This window comes from Pholis gunnellus (assembly GCF_910591455.1).
Source record: "Pholis gunnellus genome assembly, chromosome: 6".
Classification (NCBI taxonomy): Eukaryota; Metazoa; Chordata; class Actinopteri; order Perciformes; family Pholidae; genus Pholis; species Pholis gunnellus.
In genome coordinates, this window is record NC_136532.1 from 20,830,058 (window position 1) to 20,850,537 (window position 20,480).

Here is a 20,480-nt window from a genome sequence, read left to right on the forward strand (position 1 = left end):
AGCTTTTTGCCTTTTGGACAGTGTCGCTGGTGCAGGTTAGTTTTTGACTGGCAGCAGCATGTTTTGGCAACTGGCAAAGACGCTGACATTTAAGTGCCCCAACACCATTACAGGACATGGTGGTGTTGTTTTTATTTATAAATGTCTTTTTATTTGCGTTTGTCTTTTGATCTAATCTTCTGCTTGCCCATAGCATGGCCTTAATATATTTGCTCTTTTTATTAAAATAAGTATTGTTGGATTTAAATTATTTGCTGCTCCGATGTTTTTTTACTTTGGCCTGTGATTCTTTGTGTGTCCACTGATTTGATTCTTCCTCTCTCTCCTTTTTTTCTTTGCAGCAAAGGCCAAGTAAGCCCACCTCTACTCTAAATTCCTTGCAGAAACTTTGGTTTTATTTTTGTGTTGTGCATGTGTGTTCTGGGCAGCATATCTTTCAAGAGCAGCATGCCAGTTAAATAATATGAAGACAGAGGCTCATAAAGTTCATACATCACTTTTAGACTGGCCATAAATAAATGTCTGATTAAGAACTAGCCAATCCCACATCATATCAGACCCCCCCCCCCCCCCATCCTCCTGCATGAAGAGCCTTAGATGATACAATTCTCATGCCATCTTTCTAGACAAAGATCTTAGTACCGTGTACAGTGAATTGTACAATATTCCATTGTGCATGTCCAGCGAATCGGCCATCTGTTTTACCAGACTTGTGTAATAGACAATGTATAGTATTGGTAAATAGAATAGACATTCGTCAGATAGTACAAATGTTAAGCTAAAAAAAAAAAAACAGTTCATCTTTCCTAAGGAAATACTTTTATGGAATATTTAAAAACCAAACAGCCTTTTTGCTTTGCACTGAGACGTGCGTCGTGTTTGGAGCAGATGTTGCCATGTCTGGGACGGCGGACGTGCAGCGATGCACACGTTCTACCATGAGAACGACAGGCAGTCCCTACTCTGGCATTTTTTTATTTCTTTTTGCCAAACTGCTGTTCTTTATTTTCCAAGATGATTGTACACATGAACTGTGGTTTTAGGTAAATAAAACTGTCATACATGAAGAGTTTACACGCTGTGGGTCCTGGTGTCATTAGGATTCATTTCAACGATATAATAAGTGTAATGAGTCGTCTAAGAGAAATACTCCATTCAGGCCAAGAGAGTGTTTCATTATTTTATTATACACTTTAAAAATATGTACAAAATACTATAGACATTAATCTTGACGTAGTTAAGAAACACTTGAGTCAGTTGTAGGGTTATTTTTTTTTTGACACAAAGGCAGACTCAGACGACACACACGGAAATAATAAAGCCTGTACATTACATGACACATTCTTGTGACAAAATTCAAATGTAGATTATATATTTTAAAGAGCAGCAGGAAATATGATACAGAGTCACTTTTTATCACAGACCTGTTTGCCCCAAACTCACAACCTTCAGTGTGATCTGCAGCAAACAAGTGTCCGTTAGGCTCAAACTAAACACTTAATTAAAAAAAAAAATCGTTGCCAGTCTCTCCTGTAAGACATGTGAAGGATAACTCCAGCCAAAATCTCCCATCACACCAATTGACTGACAATTACTTCCGTCTAAATGTCCCAGTACTACCTGGTACCAGTCCTCCAGTAAACTGAACTCAACCCCAAATCCAATGCAGGTCTTTTTCTTAAATACACTGACGCTCACTTTGTAACAAGTATATTTAACTTGAAGATGTACTTTGCACTATTTGGGACAGTGATGCATTTATTCAGACCGCCAGCAAAGACGTGCTGAAGAAATAGCCTAAAGTAGAGTCAGCGATATGACTTCAGATTTTACAAATATTGAGAAATCAAGGTGTTGAACAGCAGATCTCCATGTTCTCTGGGGTCGAGTGTCTGCTGCTGCTGTAAGGCTGAATTGGTATCCGTATGGACGAGCTAACGAGGCTCACATAGCTCCAGGGTGAAGTGATTAATAAGGTTGTCAGAAAGTTGGAGGGAAAATAGCATCAGTGGCCACGTTGTGCTGTTTGACGACCTTCGATGGCCAAAAGCTTCCCGCGGGCTGCAGTGTGTTAGGGGGAGGGGAGAGAGAGAGGGACTGTGTCCTCCGGTGGCCGAGGTCACTGCATCCCAAACCACTGTTCCTGATCAGCCCACTGGGCCGCTTCGCTGTCGCTGCCCTCCAGATCCCCGTCCTCTCCGCTGCCCTCCATGTCGTCACCGTCCAGCTCCACCGTGGCATCGGTGGGACTCTCCTCCTTCTCCATCTTCTGCATGCCTTCTAAAGACTTCTGGTCATTGGGATCCAGGCTATGGAAAGAAGAAAAAAAAAAAGATGTAAAACGCACAAAAGAAATCCTTACGTTGTGCTTGGATTGGTCATTTGTTCTCCGAGATTAGAAGTAGCAATCTGTGGTTACCTTAGCGCTATGCTGTACTGATCCATGGCTTCTTGGTAATCGTTGACGGCCACTAGGAAATCTCCCAGCATTCTGTGCAGGACACAATCACTCTGATTGGCCAGGGCGTTCCTGAGGAGAGCGATCCCTTCTTCATATTTCTGTTCCCGACCTTCACAAGAAAACAGGACACCGTCATTTCTACACAAACTACTTAAGAGGACATGTTCACGTGAAAAGCAAACAAATAGTAGAAACTGGTTTATGTACTGAGCAGTTCGGCCTTCTTGACCACAGCCTTGGTGTAGTCGGGTCTCTGGGCCAGAGCTTTGTCCAGCAGGGTTTTGGCTTTCTCCTGAGTCACCGGGTCTTCCAGGCACACCGTGGCGAGGATGGTCAGAGTTTGTGCGTTGGCCCCCAGAGTCTTATAGATGTTATTGGCCATCCCCATAGCCTCTCGGATCCCATTGGATGCCAGGTAACAGTCGATCAGACCTGTGAATGGACAGTTACTGATGGTTAACCAGGTCAATGCATAGAGGAACAGAAATGTAATCTGAGAAGAACATAAGAGACAAACATGCCTTCATAGCAGTCGAGTCTGCAGGGAGCCAAACGCATGGCCTCCCTGAAGTGGATGATGGCTTCCTGAACGCGGCCCATGTTTCTCAGCGCCGCCCCCTTCAGGAGGAGAGCCTGCACGCTGTTGCTGTTCAGCTGGATGGCCTTCGCTCCCAGGTACAGGGCTCTGGAGTAACGCTTGCTATAAAAGCTGTGACAACTGAACAACAGAAACAGATTGAAAAGGAATGCAAAATATACGACAATGATATTTCATGAAGCAGAAAAAAACGTTACTACTTAAGAGACTCACCCAGAGATCACCCAGGGTTCAGCGTGCTGGTCTGAGATATTAAATAACCTTCCTCCCAGGACTTCAACATCCTCCAAGTGTCCTTCGCGGGCCATCAGGTAGCCATAAACATCCATTCCTGCAAGTGCAAACAACATAACTTGACATTTTAACAAGACAGCAAAAAGTCTTGTGTCTTGTTTGGGGTTAGCGTTAAGCTGGTGCAAGCGTCCCGAGCTTTTTAGCGCAGATAATAACTGAAGATAAAGTAGGCTTTACTGAAATAAACATTTGAGCAGTTTGCTAGGTCAATCAATACATAAATAAAACCTGCAGCACACCTTTGATGAGGTATGGGTCCAGCATCTGGGCTTGTTCAAATTTGAGGATGGCGTTCTTGGTGTCCCCTGCCCTGAAGTAGACATCTGCCAGGCTCACCAGGAGGTCCACGTTGTCCCGCAACAGAGACTTCTTCTCCAGAGAGCTGAGACGAGACGAGGGAGACGCAACAAGTTTGTCGCAATAAAGAAAACCAGGAACAGGAAGATTCAGTCACTCTCTACAAAACATTATTGCTCTGCTCACCAAATAGTGTTGATGGCTCTTTGATTGTCCCCCGCATGTATGAAGGCATACGCTTTGATCCACACAGAGAGCCAGTCCAGGTTGGGGATACTCTGGATCACATCCATAGTCATGGACGCCACTTCCGCTCCTTTCACTGATAAAGAGAGAAGACCTATGGGGGGAAAAATAACGTAGAAAAGATTATTCAAAGAGCAGCAGGAACAAGTGATTCATTAAGTCCAAGCAGACATATTGTGTGTGTGTGTGTACGCATATAAGAGCTACATGTGTAAAGAGTGCAGACAGACTTGAGCAGGAGAGTCTCAGCAGGTTAACATTTGGCTGAAGGTGTCGTGCCTACCAATGATTGCATCCAGGGCGACGGGACACTGTCTGAGGACCTCTTTGTAGCTCGTCACTGCAGAGCGCTCCTGACCGGCTTTCCTGTACAGGTTAGCCAGCATCATGTTGATCTGGGACGAGAAACAACGGCAGCATCCATCATAATCAATTGTTGTGCTTCACATTGTGGTCATGACAACTTTTCGGATTATTGTCCTTTCAACAGTTTTGCCCTAAAAGCAGAGTGTATCAATGTAGAAGCAACTGTACAGTGTATTACTTTTACAGCCTTACTCCAGTTGTGAACGTTTAAATACTAAAAGATTACTTCTTCATAACATCCTAATTCATTCATCTCTTCATTAGTTTATTCTATATTATTCCGATACATTGTGTACACAACGCAGACCGAGGTCTCACTTGAGATAAGGATGTGGCTAAACGTTGCACATTCACATGCTGTGACTAATCACACACAGTGGAAGGCCTTGATGAATAGTGCAGCACCTCTGAGTTAACAGATATAAGGCCAGTGTAGTTAAAAAAGAAACATAAAGCATGAAGGAAACAGGTTATTACAATAACTATGAGACCAGTAGTCTACCTTTGGAGTCCTCTGTCTGGAGGGGATCCCATCGAGCACGGCAATGGCATCTTTGTCCAGCTTCAAGATGGTGTAGCATTCAGCGATCTTGTACTTTACCTCAATTTCGGAAGGCAAACTCTGAAAGACAACATTATGTATAATTGTCATATCCATTCATGCCACCTGACCAAGTCGATGGTCTAGATATTTGTCCCTCAAGGTGCACGATATTGTACGACACTATAATCGTGCAGTCTGTAATAAAGCTGGTTGGACACACCGAGTTGTGTTACAGCATCAGACAAAACTTAAAGTGTTATTGAACACACCTGTGCCTGCAGGTTAGATGCAGCTCCACCAGCAGAAGTACGAACTTTAGATGTTTTGCTGAGCACCTTCTTCTGTTGCAGTGCCATGCTGTACTTGCAGGCAGCATTACGGTACTCCTTATCATGGAAGATGGCATCGGCATGGTAAACCAACAGCTGGTACTTCTGGGCCGGTGAGAAAAGCTCTCTGGAATCAAAGAGATATAAATAATATATAAGTAATTATAAACAGAATGGACGCACCATAGAAAACATGCCTCTTTTGCACACATAACACAATGTGTTAGATGGAATGCTAATAGCACAAAGACACAAAATGTCTCATTACATGCTCAACAATACAGAGAAGAAATCTGAGTAAAATAGTAGAATTTCAAGTTGATAAAAACACATGAAACAAAACCGATGACGATTATTCTCAAATTTGAAAACAACACTGTGACGCTACTATAACTTTGAAAGCACATAGCCACTGTATTTAAATCAATCACTATATTTTCAACACAGTGAAGGGGAAATAGGCATGTTATCAACAATATATGTGACAAGTCCTCCCATTCACAACTCCCTGATAGGCTGAACTCGCAATACGTCAAGCTAACGGCTAATAGCTGCAGGCACAATAAACTGTAGGAGACTCTTTATATGACTATTTCTTGGAAAATAATATAAATTGTAGTCTTATTGACGTGGTTACGTGGTGTGCGTATCTTGCGGGTATCTGGTGTTGCTTTACGGCTACGATGAATTATGTTTGCTGTTGTTGGCCAGTTAGCTTTCGGGCTGACAAAACACAATACGATGATGTAGAAAAGGGCACTCTCCAGGAAATAGACGCACCCCGCTCGGACATTACTTACGGGTTGTTATTACTCATCGTCAGCAACAAACTGCTCAATATCCGGACATTAGAGTGAAGGCCAGCGGCGGCCATGTCCCGTACATGATCTATTACATTCATTTTACGATTACGTTGAGGGCTGGCTTTAGGTTTCCGTCTCAAGTTAAAAGTTTGGGCTTGTAAACAGCTAATGCTAGCTAGCTTGTGACGTATTAAATATGGCGCCGATCAACCTTCCTTCCGCATAATGCTGCCTTTAGGGACTCTTCGCAAACTCGTGCTTTCAACAACTACACTACTAAATATCATATTGCGTCTTTAGCGAGCAAAAGCAGTTGTATTTATGTTGTTTTATTTTTTAGAAACAATAAACGAAAATGTGTAGAGTGAAAATTAACGTTATACAGATTCTTATAGTTTTTTTTATTAAATCTCCTCTTCCATAAGTCGGGTTGGTGATGCATTCATATCTCCGATAGTTTGAACGCAGCTTGTGTATTTGCTGCAGCAATATATTTTTATTCAGTAAATTCATGCAAAGCTACTTAATAACAGCCGTAAATAACAGTCAAGTGTAAGTATTTTGATCTAAAAGATGAATATTCTAAAATAAATGATGTACAAAGGTACTACTACTACTAACTATTGTTAGAAGTATTTATTTATATTATGCTACAGTTCCTAATAAAACCATAATGTTTCTCTATTTTTATACCACAAATGAATCAAGCATTGTTTCAACAGGTATCAGCAAAAATAATTTGCGTTAATAAACTTGTCAAATCATCAATTAATGATAACAACAATGCAATACAAAGACTATTTTACAAACTCAAACAAGAAGATCTGGGAAGATGTGTTCTTCTCACTTCTGCATGCATGAGATAATAAGACAGGTAGAGGCCCAAACTAAAACACATCCTATAAGGCCATTTTTACAAACCAAATAACAATAACCACAATAAAAGTACATGTAGTAAACAACAACAAATGAATTGGCAAGTCAGTATCATCCTCATACACACAAATTGGTCTGGATTTCTCAAAAGAGAACAAAGCATTGATCAGATGACCCTCTAGCTGAGACTTACAGGACAGTATTTTTATGATGCAGATAGGTTGCCTTGAACACACACACACACAGACACAGACACACATACACACACAGAGTCAAAGTGTAGACGCGCATGCGCACATCTAAAGCCAGCAGCTGAACCTTGTGTCAAAACACAGAGGGAAATCAGCAGCAGGCAGCGCAAGCTCTCACCTCGATTTCAGCTTTAGCTCTATTTTTTGGGGGAAAGTATTTGTTGACACAAAGTGATTTCCAATTACGTCTGCGTACCATGACCGAACAATCAGCATTACTTCTTCGAAAACAACTAGCAGGTAATATGAATATAAAACACTGTAAGCACATACAGCCGTTATAGAAGCTACCTACATAGCAGCTAACGTTAGCTACGCAAAGCTATGTTTACGCCATAGGAGTGAGCTTAGGAAAGCTAACCCAAGCAACACAATTGGCTCCTTTTATCACTGCAGTTCAGTGTGTGGCTAAGCTACCTTCATTAGCTGATCTCTGGTGGGGGGAATAAAGATAAATATGTACACGTTTACGTGACTCAATAACACCAACACTTAACGGCAACCTTGCTAACGGGCTAGCAAGTTGGGCATTAGTTAGCGGACGGAACAAAGGAATAATCAATCCAGGGACTAATCTGCTCTGATGACTTTCGTATTGCTAATGCTAGCTGTGTGTATTCTCAGCCTTTTATAGACGAATATGCTGCTATTTAGATTAGAATTACAAACTGGCCACCGAGCTCTATTAGATGAATATCTAACGTTTCCGATGTCAAATCGGGCTCCTTCAGTGAGGACACGCATCTCAGTGTTACAGCCCTCAGTAATGAGTTCTCCTGTTGGGTTCATTGGAAAATATCAATATTAATACTGGCTGTTCTTTGCTCGTTAATGCCAGATACAAGGACTTCAACACTGAGATACTAATACCTCCTATGTACAGCTGACCCGACAGTCCAGCTCAATGTGTGTGTGTGTGTGTACACAGATACAAATGTCAATATTAATTTTGCCCAACTGCAAAAATCAAATACGGTCATAAAACTGTAATGCAGCATTCAATATTATAAATATATATATTTAAGTGTAACAATTTTATGAGGGTCAACATCCCAGACTATGGAGACTAGTAGATCTTGTCATAAAATTGATATTATTTCCCCCATTGTACATAAGTGACCTACTTTTATATAGTTGGAACTACTGTGATAACGTACTGTAGAGTCAGGGTGTACAGTCTGTGGTCCTGAATAACAGCATTCATCCATCCACTGATTTATCATCCCAGCCATGACTGATTTACTTTGGTTTCCCTGCGTGTGCGGTTGTGAATCACTGACTTTACGGTGGTTGACTCAATTCACTTCTTCAAGTTGGTGATTCACTTCAACGGGGATAATTATTTTTGGAAACCACGATTTGATTCAGTGAACATTAGCACAAACTGTTGACTCGTTGAATCAACTTGCAATGGTGTGAGACTGCGACTTATTCTCTCCACTCTTAAATGGAGAGACACGAGAAGTAACGTTTCTAATACTTCACCAAAATATTCTGATACGATGCCGAACTCTGGAAAACTAAATATCTCCTATACAGATTAAATCAAAGTCGTAATAGAGGAATGTTTTAGGCAAATGAATCACGGTCAGTGCTGGGAATTCTGGGTCAGAAAGTAATGGTGTTAATTAAAGGGGCTAATACAGCACTTACTACGGATTCACTCCGATCGTATCATCAATACAAACTCAACCTCTCCTGCAGCTGCTTCACAGCGGTTGACAAAAGGGAATAAACCAAACATGCAGCTCAACGTAGATGTATTTGTTCCTTCCATCATAGGAGGCTCGTCATTGTCAACGCACATTCATTACGGCTGTTCCGCATCGTCATTGTTCTCTAAAGGTGTTTACTGTGTACCGTTTCTTGTGGTGTTGAGGCTTATTACAAAATCTATTCATGTCCCAGTTCTGTGGTAGAGAGAAAAGTCATCTTACTTTGGTTGTTTTTATTGCATTATGAGTGAAATATCAGCCGTTTGCGTTTCACTTTGCCATGCAAAGAGTTTTGGTTCCAAAGCTTTGTTCTGATATTCACCAAATTCTTGACTACTGTGACAATACGTTTAACACTCTCTTATAAAGAGGTTGTAATGTAATATTGTGTGTGTTAATTTGTCAAATTGTACCAATTGGCTTATTAAACGATTATCTATTTGTTCATTGTATTAAAAAGACCGTCTGCCTCTTTTTCTTCCAGAGCTTAACAAGAACCCCGTAGAGGGCTTTTCAGCTGGTCTGATAGACGATGATGACATCTATAAATGGGAAGTTGTGATCATTGGTCCACAAGACACCCTTTTGTAAGTGACAACATATTTGGACGATCATGTCTGTGGTTGAGAAATCTATAAATTACTTTTTGAAATCCATAATTTCTCATCCGTTCTCGCTCTGTTCTCTGTATTGCAGTGAGGGAGGGTTTTTCAAAGCGTACCTAACGTTTCCCTATGATTATCCTCTACGGCCTCCAAAGATGAAGTTCATCACTGAAATCTGGCACCCAAACGGTAAACATGTTTTTTTCTGATGTTTTCATTGGATCATTTTAAAGGTTTTTGTGATTCAAGCTTTGAAGTTTAATTTCAATGAAGGCTGCCGTCACATCCTTTTTTGGCTGCTATTAAATCCGTGCTCCCGTTCTTCACAGTGGCAAAGAACGGAGACGTTTGCATCTCAATTCTGCACGAGCCAGGAGAAGATAAGTTTGGTTATGAGAAGCCCGAGGAGCGCTGGCTTCCGATCCACACGGTAGAGACAATCATGATTAGTGTTATCTCCATGCTGGCGGACCCCAACAGCGACTCACCAGCTAATGTGGATGCGGCGGTGAGTTACACTCCTCATGCCCTAAAATAAACCTCTTTTCCTTATTGTTATCACGGCAAGTACAAGTAGATTGAGGATGTGTGTCACTGAAAGAAAATCTACTGTTTCTCCCACAGAAAGAGTGGAGGGAGGACCCGAACGGTGAATTCAAGAGGAAGGTGGCTCGCTGCGTAAGAAAAAGTCAAGAGATGGCTTTTGATTAGGCGTCCGTTGTAAATTCCAGGGTAAGTAAATTGAGTTTCAGCTGAGTTATTCATTTGTGAAACCTTGTGCTAGAAGTAATAGTAATTATGTTCTTTTTTTTTTTTTTTTACAGTTAAAGGAAATGCCTTCAGAGGGAAAATTTCAACAAAAGGCTTTTGCACCCCTTGTTTTGCCAGTCAAAGGAATCGGTTGAGCTTCAACCACGTTTCTGTGAACGGTTGTCGTTTTTCCACAAGATGAGCCAATTTGAGAACCCTACCAGCGAAATTAACCCCGTTTCCTACCTGGAGTTGTATATTTAATTTTATTTATTTTGAAAAAAATTAATGATGTAAGATATGTCACTACTGTAAATTAACTTGCTTTTTTTTATCTGCTGCTGAACAGTTTCTACTTTATACCAGGTTTCTTATGCAATTTAGTGAGTCAAGATTGTGTAAAACAAAACACCTGTTACCATTAGGTCATCACTCGTCCTCCCCGCTGAAGACTTCCCACCAGATTACTGTCAGCCCAAACAACTCTCTGTCCATAGATGTGATTATTGTCAACACTGTCATTGAATCACTGCTGCCTTCAGTGGGCTTCACTTCCTCACAGTCCGCTTGTTGTTTAGAGGGACAGCTTGAGAACTTTCAGAGTGTTTTTCCGTACCGTCTTTGTTTCCTGAGAAGAGGCCTCCTGCTAGCATTTTCTTCTCGCGCTAGCGCACGTCTAAGAGGTATAAAACCATGACTCTCAAATCTGCATGATCCCCCTCCAACAGCTCCGTCATGTCTTGTTGCTAGATGTAAATGGAATGGCTTACTCGGTGATTTAAGAGTCGTGGTTTTATAATATGTTGACTTGCACAAGCATAGCTAATGGTAACAGAAGGTTTGTGCCAACTTCTCAGGATTAAACTAGACGACTAAATTAGGCTCTCGATTAGCAAACCTCTAATATTCCTGAGCCTTTCCTTTCTATCAAGCGGCCCTCCCGGTCAACGACGATATCTATTAACTATCACGCAGTCTGATGTCTTTTCGCAACGTTATTATAAATCACGGACAACCAAATACAGTCCACGCGTGTACTGGTTAACTGGCATCTGAGCGTACCTCAATTTAAAAGGTTCATACATTTGACGAGGATTATGGTCGTTTTGAGTTCTTAATCTGTAAACATGGGTGATTTTAGGGGCTCCATGGTAGACTTAGGCTAGGCGTTCTTACTTTTGCTGCGGCACGTTTTGGCTTTCGATCAGCGTGTGGGTGAAGGATGGTGTGTGTAAGTCACAGGACTTCGGGTGGATTGTCGAGTAAAGCTCTTTAATTCTATCAACGTCTTGAGTTCTGATCGTTTCATACCTAGATAATATTTATCACCTTTTACTTAATCGCTGAATTTGGGTTGGAATTCTTGATAGAGACTTGAAGTGAACTCACCACTTAGTAGAGAGTATAAATAAGTGTTCTGATGGGGGGGGGGGGAATGAACACAAATCCTGCATCTAGGTTTTATTTTTTGAAGAATATACACAGTCGTGTTCGGGTGGAGTCTGGAAACCATCGGCTTAATTTGTTCGCTTTCATCGATGGTGTTGCCGGCCGTTGAGCCATTATGGCATCTATTCTGAATTATGTTATACATGATTATGGTCTGTGACTGACATTGGAAGAAAAAAAAAAATGGCTCACCATCTCTTGGCGCATGCAATCAGGTTTGAAGGAGTTGGGTATGTTTCGATACGATACCATTTGTTAGTACATTCTGGGTGAATGTGATGTGTACAGTTAGTAGACTTCTGTAGACTTTATGATCACATAACTGCTGTTGACATTACCTTTTGAAGTCAGAATTTTCTAACCTACCATGACCTCCTCTGACCGGTGTTCACTGTATTTGCACAGATTCGGTGCGTTTGAAATGTCATTAAGCAATACGCTCTGAAAATGGTGTGTCCAGGTAATCCACCCTAACGCCATTATTAGTTGTTTTTTGTTTTTTCATTTTGTGTCAATGCAATGTATATTGGACATGATGCTCAATAAAGCGTGTAAACAGATTGGCCTGTATCTTTGTTTGTGTTTTACATTTTAGATGAGAACACACTGGGTTCAAGTATATTAGACCTCTGCTCTGTAATTGGAACCCAGGGAATGGTGTCAGATTTCAGCGCTGGCTTCATTTCACTCCCGGAGGATCTTCTGGCTGCAACACATACTGAGCAGATAAAAAGGTGCTCGCAACCTCTCCGACTTATCTACGGGAAATATCGGGATTGTAAGTAACGATGAGAAAGCGGGTTACATTTGTTGAGCAGCTGAAAAAAGAAAACCTGTTAAACAATGGAAGTGGTCACATCTCAATGAGGTAAGACCACAATGTGAGTTTTAGTTATTAATGGAAGAATTCAGAGGATGCATATATTGCTTTCTTTTATTTTTTTAGGTCTGCAGAGCCTAACCAGAGATGCCCACAGGGTGAGTCATATAGTCCCTTTAAATGCTTACTCGTCGTGAACAAACCTATTGTTTTCATTATGGAATTACAAAATAGATTATATGAATGCAAATGATATCTAAAATATATAGTAGATGTTTGCTGTCAAGTTGGTGACTCATCTAAACCACTCTGTCTCAGTCATGATCTGCTTTTGTCATTTCTGGTGGTCGAAGAAGAATTCAGATCTTTTAACTTGTGTAAAAGAAAGCAATACATGTAAAAGTACAAAGGAACTATGAGCAAATTAAAAAGTAAAAGTAATTGTTTTGCAGATTGGCCCCTTTTTATATTATTGTACATATATAACTACTTTATATACTTATATTTTAGAAGCCTAGCAAGTTTTTAGGTAGATTATTCTGAAAAATAACTTAACTGTATCTGAACTACCTCTGAAATAGTGCAGTAGCAGTATAAGAACCTCAACATTTTACAGTATGCGTGTGTTGCTTACTATGTTGCTCAATATTAATGTCTTAGTGAATTCAAATCCCAGAAACAAAGGGCTCATGTGGATGCACAACTGAGAAACTGTTTTAAAAGTATAAAATGTGCTGCTTAAGTAACATCCATGTTGCCTTCGGCAGGCTTTGAAAGTCGACCTAGTCAGCAAGTGAGAGAGATGTACAGAGGAACACACGGGAACGCTTCTGCAGGCGGCCAGCACATGAAGACAATACTCATTCCCAAATCCATGATGTCTGCACCCTTCTTACAGGTAACCACATAACACTGAAACATATGATGAAGTTAGTTTTCTCTTTGGTATTTTTTTCTGTCACAGGCTTTCAGAGGGTTTGAATTAAGGTGATTGTAATATTACTCAGGTGTAACAAGATTGCTGTCATTCTGCCACATATAATCAGATCATGACTTGTTTCCGTCTCAGCATCCAGCCCTCACAGCGGGACAGAGACGCTACCTTTGCAGTATAGCAAACGTGTACAGTACAGTGCACATGAGGCAGCAGATGAAGCAGCGCTATCTCAACGTGCTGCACACGTGTGTGCAACCAGGTGTGTATCTAAATGTCTCTCAAACACAACCTTTAACCACAACCGTTCATCTCATGTTGTGATTTGCATTTTTTCAGGTCAGAATCCGTCCTGCAGAAGGAGGTTTGGGATTCACCAGCACAGAGAAGACAGTACGCTCTCAAGGGATGCAGAGAAGGACGTGGCAAGGGCGAAGCCTCAGGGGCAGAGGAAAAGCAGAAGCAGCAGCACAGTTAATTCTGATGTCTTTCTTCCAAAAATAGTCAACAGATGACCGAAATGGTTTCACTATTTGGAGTGCATGATTGACCTTTATGATAATCTTAGCATCAATACCTGGTGTGTTATTTCACACATTTTCAAATATGACATTAAGCGTCCCTAACCAAGAACTGTGTGCAGTCTTATTTACATAGATATAAACATATTATAGACCCCACTGCATATAGAGCTATAGTTTCATATTTACATGTTGTTCAGTTAGTTGAATCTCTATGTCATTTATCATAAAGTGTACTTGTAAAAACACATGAATAAACATTCATATGCTGTTGCCCCATAGTTTGAGTTTCATATATGTTTTTTCTCTAATGATCTATCTTTTATTCATTTAGGAAGTATTTTCCATTATTTAGTGAGGCCAGTTGGAAGCTGATATCAATATGATTATGGATTTGTATTATTTTGCACCTGACAATATAACATTTTTAACTGTTTTTTTGTTTTACTGTGACTACTAAACAGGCCTTTTAGCTGCCTCTGTGAAATAAAGTAATAAACAAACAGTAACTTTGAGTATCTTCAGGACATTTTCTTTTAGTGTATAAAATTAAATATTAATTGTTGTGGAGGAACCTCTTGAAGCTAATTTAGCCTTTATATGGTCACGACTGTCTTTTAGCTTAACTAATTAGCATACTTCATGTTAGCATTGACCACGCGCAAGACTCGGGATGAGCTCGTGACTGAGTTGAACTAGTTAGCGGTTAACGGGACATCGGACTTCAGCGAATATGAACTGTGTTCTCGAAGGAAGTGGTGTAAAAGGTAATAGTAAACAAGGCTAACAATATATTTAATTTGTGTTAAAGAATTAAAAATATATTAGTCGTAGCAGCTCACGTGAGGCCTGTTAAACATTAAGTTATGACGAAAGACTTATGCTAGCTTGAATGTTGCTTAACTTAGCTTCTAACAAAATAGCTAACTTAGCAGCTATTTCTGGGTTGACCCACTTTTATATTGAAAGAAACAACTACGTTAGTTTGCAATATTTAACGTTATGTTGTTAGCCTTAAACTCTGGTGACGCTTTGTTGTGTTGCAGTATTTGGAAAGGCGGTTCATGCCCTGTCACGGATTGGAGATGAGCTGTGGTTGGACCCCATGGTCAGAGGGGTGAGCAGCACACAGTCCTGTTCACTTTATGGTATCAATCAATGCCATATTCATGACCTACCAGGAGAGTAGCAAGGAATACTGACTCTCTATTGTTGTTGCTTTTCCCGCTCCTCTCTTAATTTTTCCAATTAAATTAATGTTTTCTTTACAGGAGGCCTCTACTTTGGTCTCCAAGCATTGGGCCTCCTTTCTCCTTACAGGCAATAGCAGCATATTCACCTAATAATACATTCTCATTCTCTCTCTCTCTCTCTCTCTCTCTCTCTCTCTCTCTCTCTCTCTCTCTCTCTCTCTCTCGCTCTCTCGCTCTCTCTCTGTGTGTCTCTCTCTTTCTCTCTCTCTGTCTCTCTCTCTGTCTCTCTCTTAAAGCTGGCTCTGAGATCAGTGAATTCTGCTCATTCTGCGTATGCCTGCTTCCTCTTCTCGCCGCTGTTCTTCCAGCACTACAGCCTGGGATCAGTATCAGAGCAGCACCGGAAGACAATCAACTGCAAACTGATCATGAAGGTAAATCAGGGAAGTTGATTGTGGAGAGCTCACAGTGACGTCACAGCTCTCGCTGCACAGGACACATTTTTAGGATATAGGAGACAGTAGTGGAAGCCTAAAACATGTATTTTTGTTTTTAAGTCAGTTCTACCTCTTTTCCGCTGTTTGACTTCCATTGAGCGTAATGTGGAGCGATGTCGGATATCAATCAGCGCTCCCGATGACCGAGTGGTGATCCAGTTTTTCTGCAGGCATGGTAGTAAACATTGCATTTTGTATCAAAACCTAGCTGCAGGCAAAGGAAAGATTCAGGATTTGTTCAAAATGACCTCAATCAACGCTGTGCTGCAGACGCTGCATTGCATATTTCCAGCACTAGGTGGCAGTGTGCTCCAAAGATCTTGTTTCTGCTTTTTGTGATAGGCATCACTAAGACCCACAACCTATGTTTCCAGGAAAGTGAAGCTCTGCAGGCAGTGTTTGCCTCACACCTCTGTCCCAATGTGCTCAAAGCTCCCTCCAGGTTAGCAGCTCGGTATCCTGCTATAAAGTCAGAACCTCAACTGTCTATTACATACAACAAACACAACTTCAGTGTTTTTATACTTTTAATGCAAACTAAATCTTAGTTATCTTAACGCATAGAAATTATTTTCATGACAAGTGGATTTACTGTAAACATGAATTAGGATTACGGTAGCTGCAAGTCTATTTTAATTGGAAAGAGAATGGGTGTAAATGTTTTTACTCTCAGCTGGCTCTGGGCAAACACACACACACACACACACACAACCCGATTAGCAAGGACATGATCATTAATACCCAAAGTATCATCCATCAGCAGCACAGTGTGGACACAAGGCTCTGCTCAATGCTCAGGTTGATTTGTTTTGCTCTACCTCTGCAGGCTTCTTGGTGATATGGTGATGCATTTCCCAGTGTCCCAGGAGGAAATCACTCTGTCCATGACTCCTCTGAGAGTCAGTCTGAGAAATCACTACGAGGAGGGAGACGGTGAGCTTAACGTTGCGGTGTGATTTGGCTCGGGCCCACGATAACACTGTGTGTGACAGATGCCACACGTGTTTAAAAAGTCTGCAAACGTAATTCTTCAACAAACACTAAAAAATGTTGCGCAGATACTATTTGACTTGGATGTACGTCCGTCACAGATCACATGAAGAACATGTACACCGAGATGTCCTTACACCCAGACGAGTTTGACTACTTTCAGATCGGAGTGGTGTCGGATATAACCTTCTGTCTGAAGGAGTTGAGGGTAACAAAATGTATTTTTGGAGACTCCTTTTATCCTGTCACATGAGAACATTATGTGTATCTTTGCTTGTATGTGTGTGTGTGTATGCAAAGTGTAAGTGTGTGTAACTGGCTCCAGGAGTATTTCATGTCTTAAAGGTCATGTTTCTGGTCATAAAAAAGCGACTGTACCTGTGCTCTGCATCGTTATCGTGTGAACTTTCCCCTCAGTGTTGCATGTCATCTTTATAGCAAAAGTAGTGTGACATAAGTGACGCATAGTACATAGCTACATAGAAGCAATCATTGAAATTATAGGCCATACATTGCTTGGTTTATTGTGAAATGTGTAACTTTTAAGCCAAGGAGGAATGCGTTTGTGTTTTGAGGGCTGGCTCAACTTGTGTCGATCTTAACCGGATTATACTTTGAGTAACAGTAATAACATTGAATCGGAGAGAACTGTAATGTCATTTTCCAGAATAGCATGCTCAGTAATCCGAAGTGATTTGTTACAGCGTCTGAACGAACACACCCCAATTTAATTTGCTTTCTTCTGCAGTGGCTTGAAAACAAAGTAAATGGACTTAACAGTCCCGTTAACAGATAAACAGTCCTTGTGTTGGTCCGGTTAATGAGACTTGACCTGCATTAACACCCACAGCTCTTGTCCCCAATGTCTTGGAATGTTTCCGGGACGCCCCGCTGTGAAGCGCCTCATTAGCCAGCCTAGTGTCCTTGTTCCTGTCGCTTTTGGAAAATCTGGTTTTGGATGGATTAAAGGCCAGGCTCTTAAATTTTAGTCGGCCTCAGTTTACTCGAGCGTTTATACTTTTTATTTAGCCTGATCATTGTACACATGCCGTAACGCTATTCTCCAAACGATTAGCTGTTAAAATGTCACAGTCATGACACGGATGCACACAAGCATAACTCCGTTTCTGACGGTGAATTGTTGCTATTCTGTTTTCTTTTTTTAGGGTTTACTGTCCTTTGCAGAGTCACATTGCCTTCAGGTGTCGGTCCACTCCGGCGCTGCAGGAAAGTAAGTCTGTTGGCCATCGTGATCACTCGTATCTCAAGTTGCAAAGACCAACGTCAGTGTGTGTGCTGCTGCACCACAGACACTCTATACCGAGCATGTCATTAACACCAGATACTCTCACAGTGCACTCAACTATTTAGTCAGTGGCCTGTGGGCCATTTGTACCATGTGACCAGTTATGGTGAGTTCTATTGTAAAACAGTGAATTATACTGGTGCTTTTCAAAGCAGAGATTATGTGGTTGGATTTCTGTCACTGTTGGATGTCTGTCAGTGTGTCCTGGGTGTTGTTGGCAGGCCTGTGTGCTTCTCCGTGGAGGGCTTGGTGCTGGAGGCCACTGTGGTGCTGGCTACTCTGATGGACTCTGAAAGCAGGGGCCCCTCTCAGCCTATGGAGACGCCGGCCCCTACTACACCCAGGTAACAAAACCACTTTGCCCTCATTGGCTGTTTTTAAGCTTCCTAAGAGGGCATCGTATTACAGCAGACGGCGTTGTGTCTGTAACGGAGATAAACAGGGCAAGTGCAGGACATGTGGGGTTAGAGGCCTGTCAGTGGGACAGTCTGTAATCCTCTCAGCTCCTACTCTGCTAGCCTAGCGTCGCTGCTCTGTGCTCTGGATGGATCCGGTCTGACTGTTGAACATCTGGGTCATGGTTTGCTTGTGTGCACTGCCAGGAGTCTGCAGTGTCATCGCTAACCTAATGAGCAGGCAGCTCTGCAGTGCTCAGGAATTCAACGACAACCTGCACTCAAGCTTTATTTTTTTAGTTTTTCCATGAATCACTCAGGCTACATTTTTTAAAATCATATGTGTGGCATGCTTGTGCCTGCTGCCTCGGGCCTTTTTGAAGTAGAACTAAAGAGGTTGTCCGGAGACTCGTCTTCCTGCTGTGCTCCTCTTTACACTTCTGGTCTGGCTGCTTCTCTGAGGTTGACGACATGCGCTGTGGTCACATGCAAAGGGTTTTGTTACCGGGCATAAAGCCACTTTCAGTATCAGCAGATAGAGAGCTACACACCTTGTTCACGAATGTTTTGGTAAAGACGAATACACACAATGTTCTCTTACATTCAAACTCCTTGAGTTGATAATAATGGCATGTTTATGATTCTAGTTATTCTATTTGACTGTTTTAAGTGTCAAAGAATAACCAAATATCTTGGTTATTTATTGAATATGTTTTACTGAGACTTCACTGTGTCGTCTGCACAGGAATGTAATTGTTATTTAGCTGCTATAAAGCATGGCGCTGTACAGTACACCACAATAACAACAGCGTCACAACTATTTCTGCCCGCATAGGAAGTGATTATTAGGTTGGAATGCTCGCCACAGAGATCAGTGTGCTGTGTGTTTTCCTCAGGTGTGCTGGTCTACCTGTGGGTTCACGTGAGGCCGACAGCAGGAAGCCTCAGGGTACTCCTGCTGTGATGGAGCTGATAGCCTCCAGCCAGGGCAGCCCTATAACCAACCCACCAGCTCTGATGCTGCTTCTGCATCAGACCGACGACTCCAACAAGCTGGTAGCTGATGAGGCCTGTGTCAGCCCCACCACGACGCCGGCTTCCTCCACGGTAACGGGAGCTTCCTGTTGGTTATTCATGTTGACTTAGGACTGGAGCTTGTTCTCTGAGGCTGGCAGGCTCTACGCTTTTGACAGGATGGGTGCCAAAGTGCCTCAAGTGTTTTAATTAAACCTCTATTGGAAGTATGCCCAGAGTGCCATGTTGCCTCACCATATGAGGCGTGACTGAAGGAGACCAGAAAGGTGACACTGGATGTGTGAGATGAGTTCTATGTCATGAGGATGAATCTAACCTTTTTTGTTGGAATCACTGTCAGGAAGTGAAACAGTCAGTTTCTTCCTGGATGGCACCTGGTTTTGCTCCTGTGTTGAATGTTTTGGTCTGGGAATCTTTGTTTAATATATTATCTTGTCGGACCAGTTTCCAGAGATCTGATGCAGCACTCTTTTTGTTTTATATTGCATTGAGAGCATTTACATGAACTTGTTGTAAGATATAGAAATCTGACGCTCTGAAATATTGTTTTAAGAAGACTGTACATCAAGGAGGGGTAGTCTGCACTCACGCAGAGACTTGAACTTTAAAAAACATCACTTGTGAGCATCTCTGGGTTTGAGAGCTTAAGTTACAGTAGAATATGAGACGTAATTATTTGGAGCCCCCAGTGTAATTATACGATACAGTTACACAGTTATGGAAAGATGGCTCAACGTTATTATTGCAGGCCTAATGTAGCAATATCTTCCCGTTACCCTGAGTATTGTTAGTCTATATCCATTTTTAGGGGTAAAATACTGCATTAGCCTGTTTACAGTGATCATATACCAAACAACTAATCAAGGCTGATGCTGTAGGCTACTAGATAAGACTCTTGACTTCACTAACGTGTGTTGTCTCTATCTCCTCTAGATCTGCTCCCTCCTGTTCAGAGCCTTGTCGTCTGAGCAGGACGACGACAGCAGACTGCCTGTTCTAGCACGTTACAGTGACGAAGAGGAGACGAGGAGCCCTACACCCTGAGAACAGCAGTTGCTCACGACTACGTTCCTCACCCCATGTTTTTGTCTTACCCGTTAAAGGTAGGCCGCAACATTCAGCTGTACGCAGAATGAAAGAATCTAAATTATTTGTATTTTATCTACTTTGAATGTGAGCGATTTAAAGCTCAAAAAGTTGCATCG

At 41.6% G+C, this 20,480-nt stretch overlaps 3 protein-coding genes across 3 annotated transcripts; 2 read left to right on the forward strand and 1 right to left on the reverse strand.

The window, feature by feature from the left end:
- Positions 1-1,177: 1,177 nt before the first annotated feature.
- Positions 1,178-6,258, reverse strand: anapc7 (anaphase promoting complex subunit 7). Its single transcript, XM_079162074.1, has 11 exons — positions 5,936-6,258; positions 5,076-5,262; positions 4,765-4,884; positions 4,180-4,291; positions 3,837-3,990; positions 3,593-3,735; positions 3,273-3,390; positions 2,983-3,179; positions 2,669-2,893; positions 2,420-2,570; positions 1,178-2,309 (listed from the first exon to the last, which is right to left on the reverse strand). The coding sequence occupies exons 1-11, from the start codon at positions 6,034-6,036 to the stop codon at positions 2,120-2,122; spliced, it is 1,698 nt and encodes a 565-aa protein (XP_079018200.1). The 5' UTR covers positions 6,037-6,258; the 3' UTR covers positions 1,178-2,119.
- A 471-nt stretch (positions 6,259-6,729) lies between these two features.
- LOC306697880 (ubiquitin-conjugating enzyme E2 G1-like) lies at positions 6,730-12,144 on the forward strand. The gene is made up of 6 exons (XM_079161970.1): positions 6,730-7,305; positions 9,265-9,367; positions 9,477-9,574; positions 9,715-9,893; positions 10,010-10,117; positions 10,210-12,144. The coding sequence occupies exons 1-5, from the start codon at positions 7,263-7,265 to the stop codon at positions 10,094-10,096; spliced, it is 510 nt and encodes a 169-aa protein (XP_079018096.1). The 5' UTR covers positions 6,730-7,262; the 3' UTR covers positions 10,097-10,117; positions 10,210-12,144.
- A 2,448-nt stretch (positions 12,145-14,592) lies between these two features.
- Positions 14,593-20,319, forward strand: rad9b (RAD9 checkpoint clamp component B; the record flags this gene model as incomplete). The annotated part of the gene is made up of 11 exons (XM_079160775.1): positions 14,593-14,626; positions 14,906-14,976; positions 15,349-15,486; positions 15,610-15,724; positions 15,892-15,991; positions 16,376-16,482; positions 16,641-16,747; positions 17,706-17,770; positions 18,067-18,189; positions 19,137-19,347; positions 20,209-20,319. The coding sequence occupies 11 exons, from the start codon at positions 14,593-14,595 to the stop codon at positions 20,317-20,319; spliced, it is 1,182 nt and encodes a 393-aa protein (XP_079016901.1).
- Between the last annotated feature and the right edge of the window lie 161 nt (positions 20,320-20,480).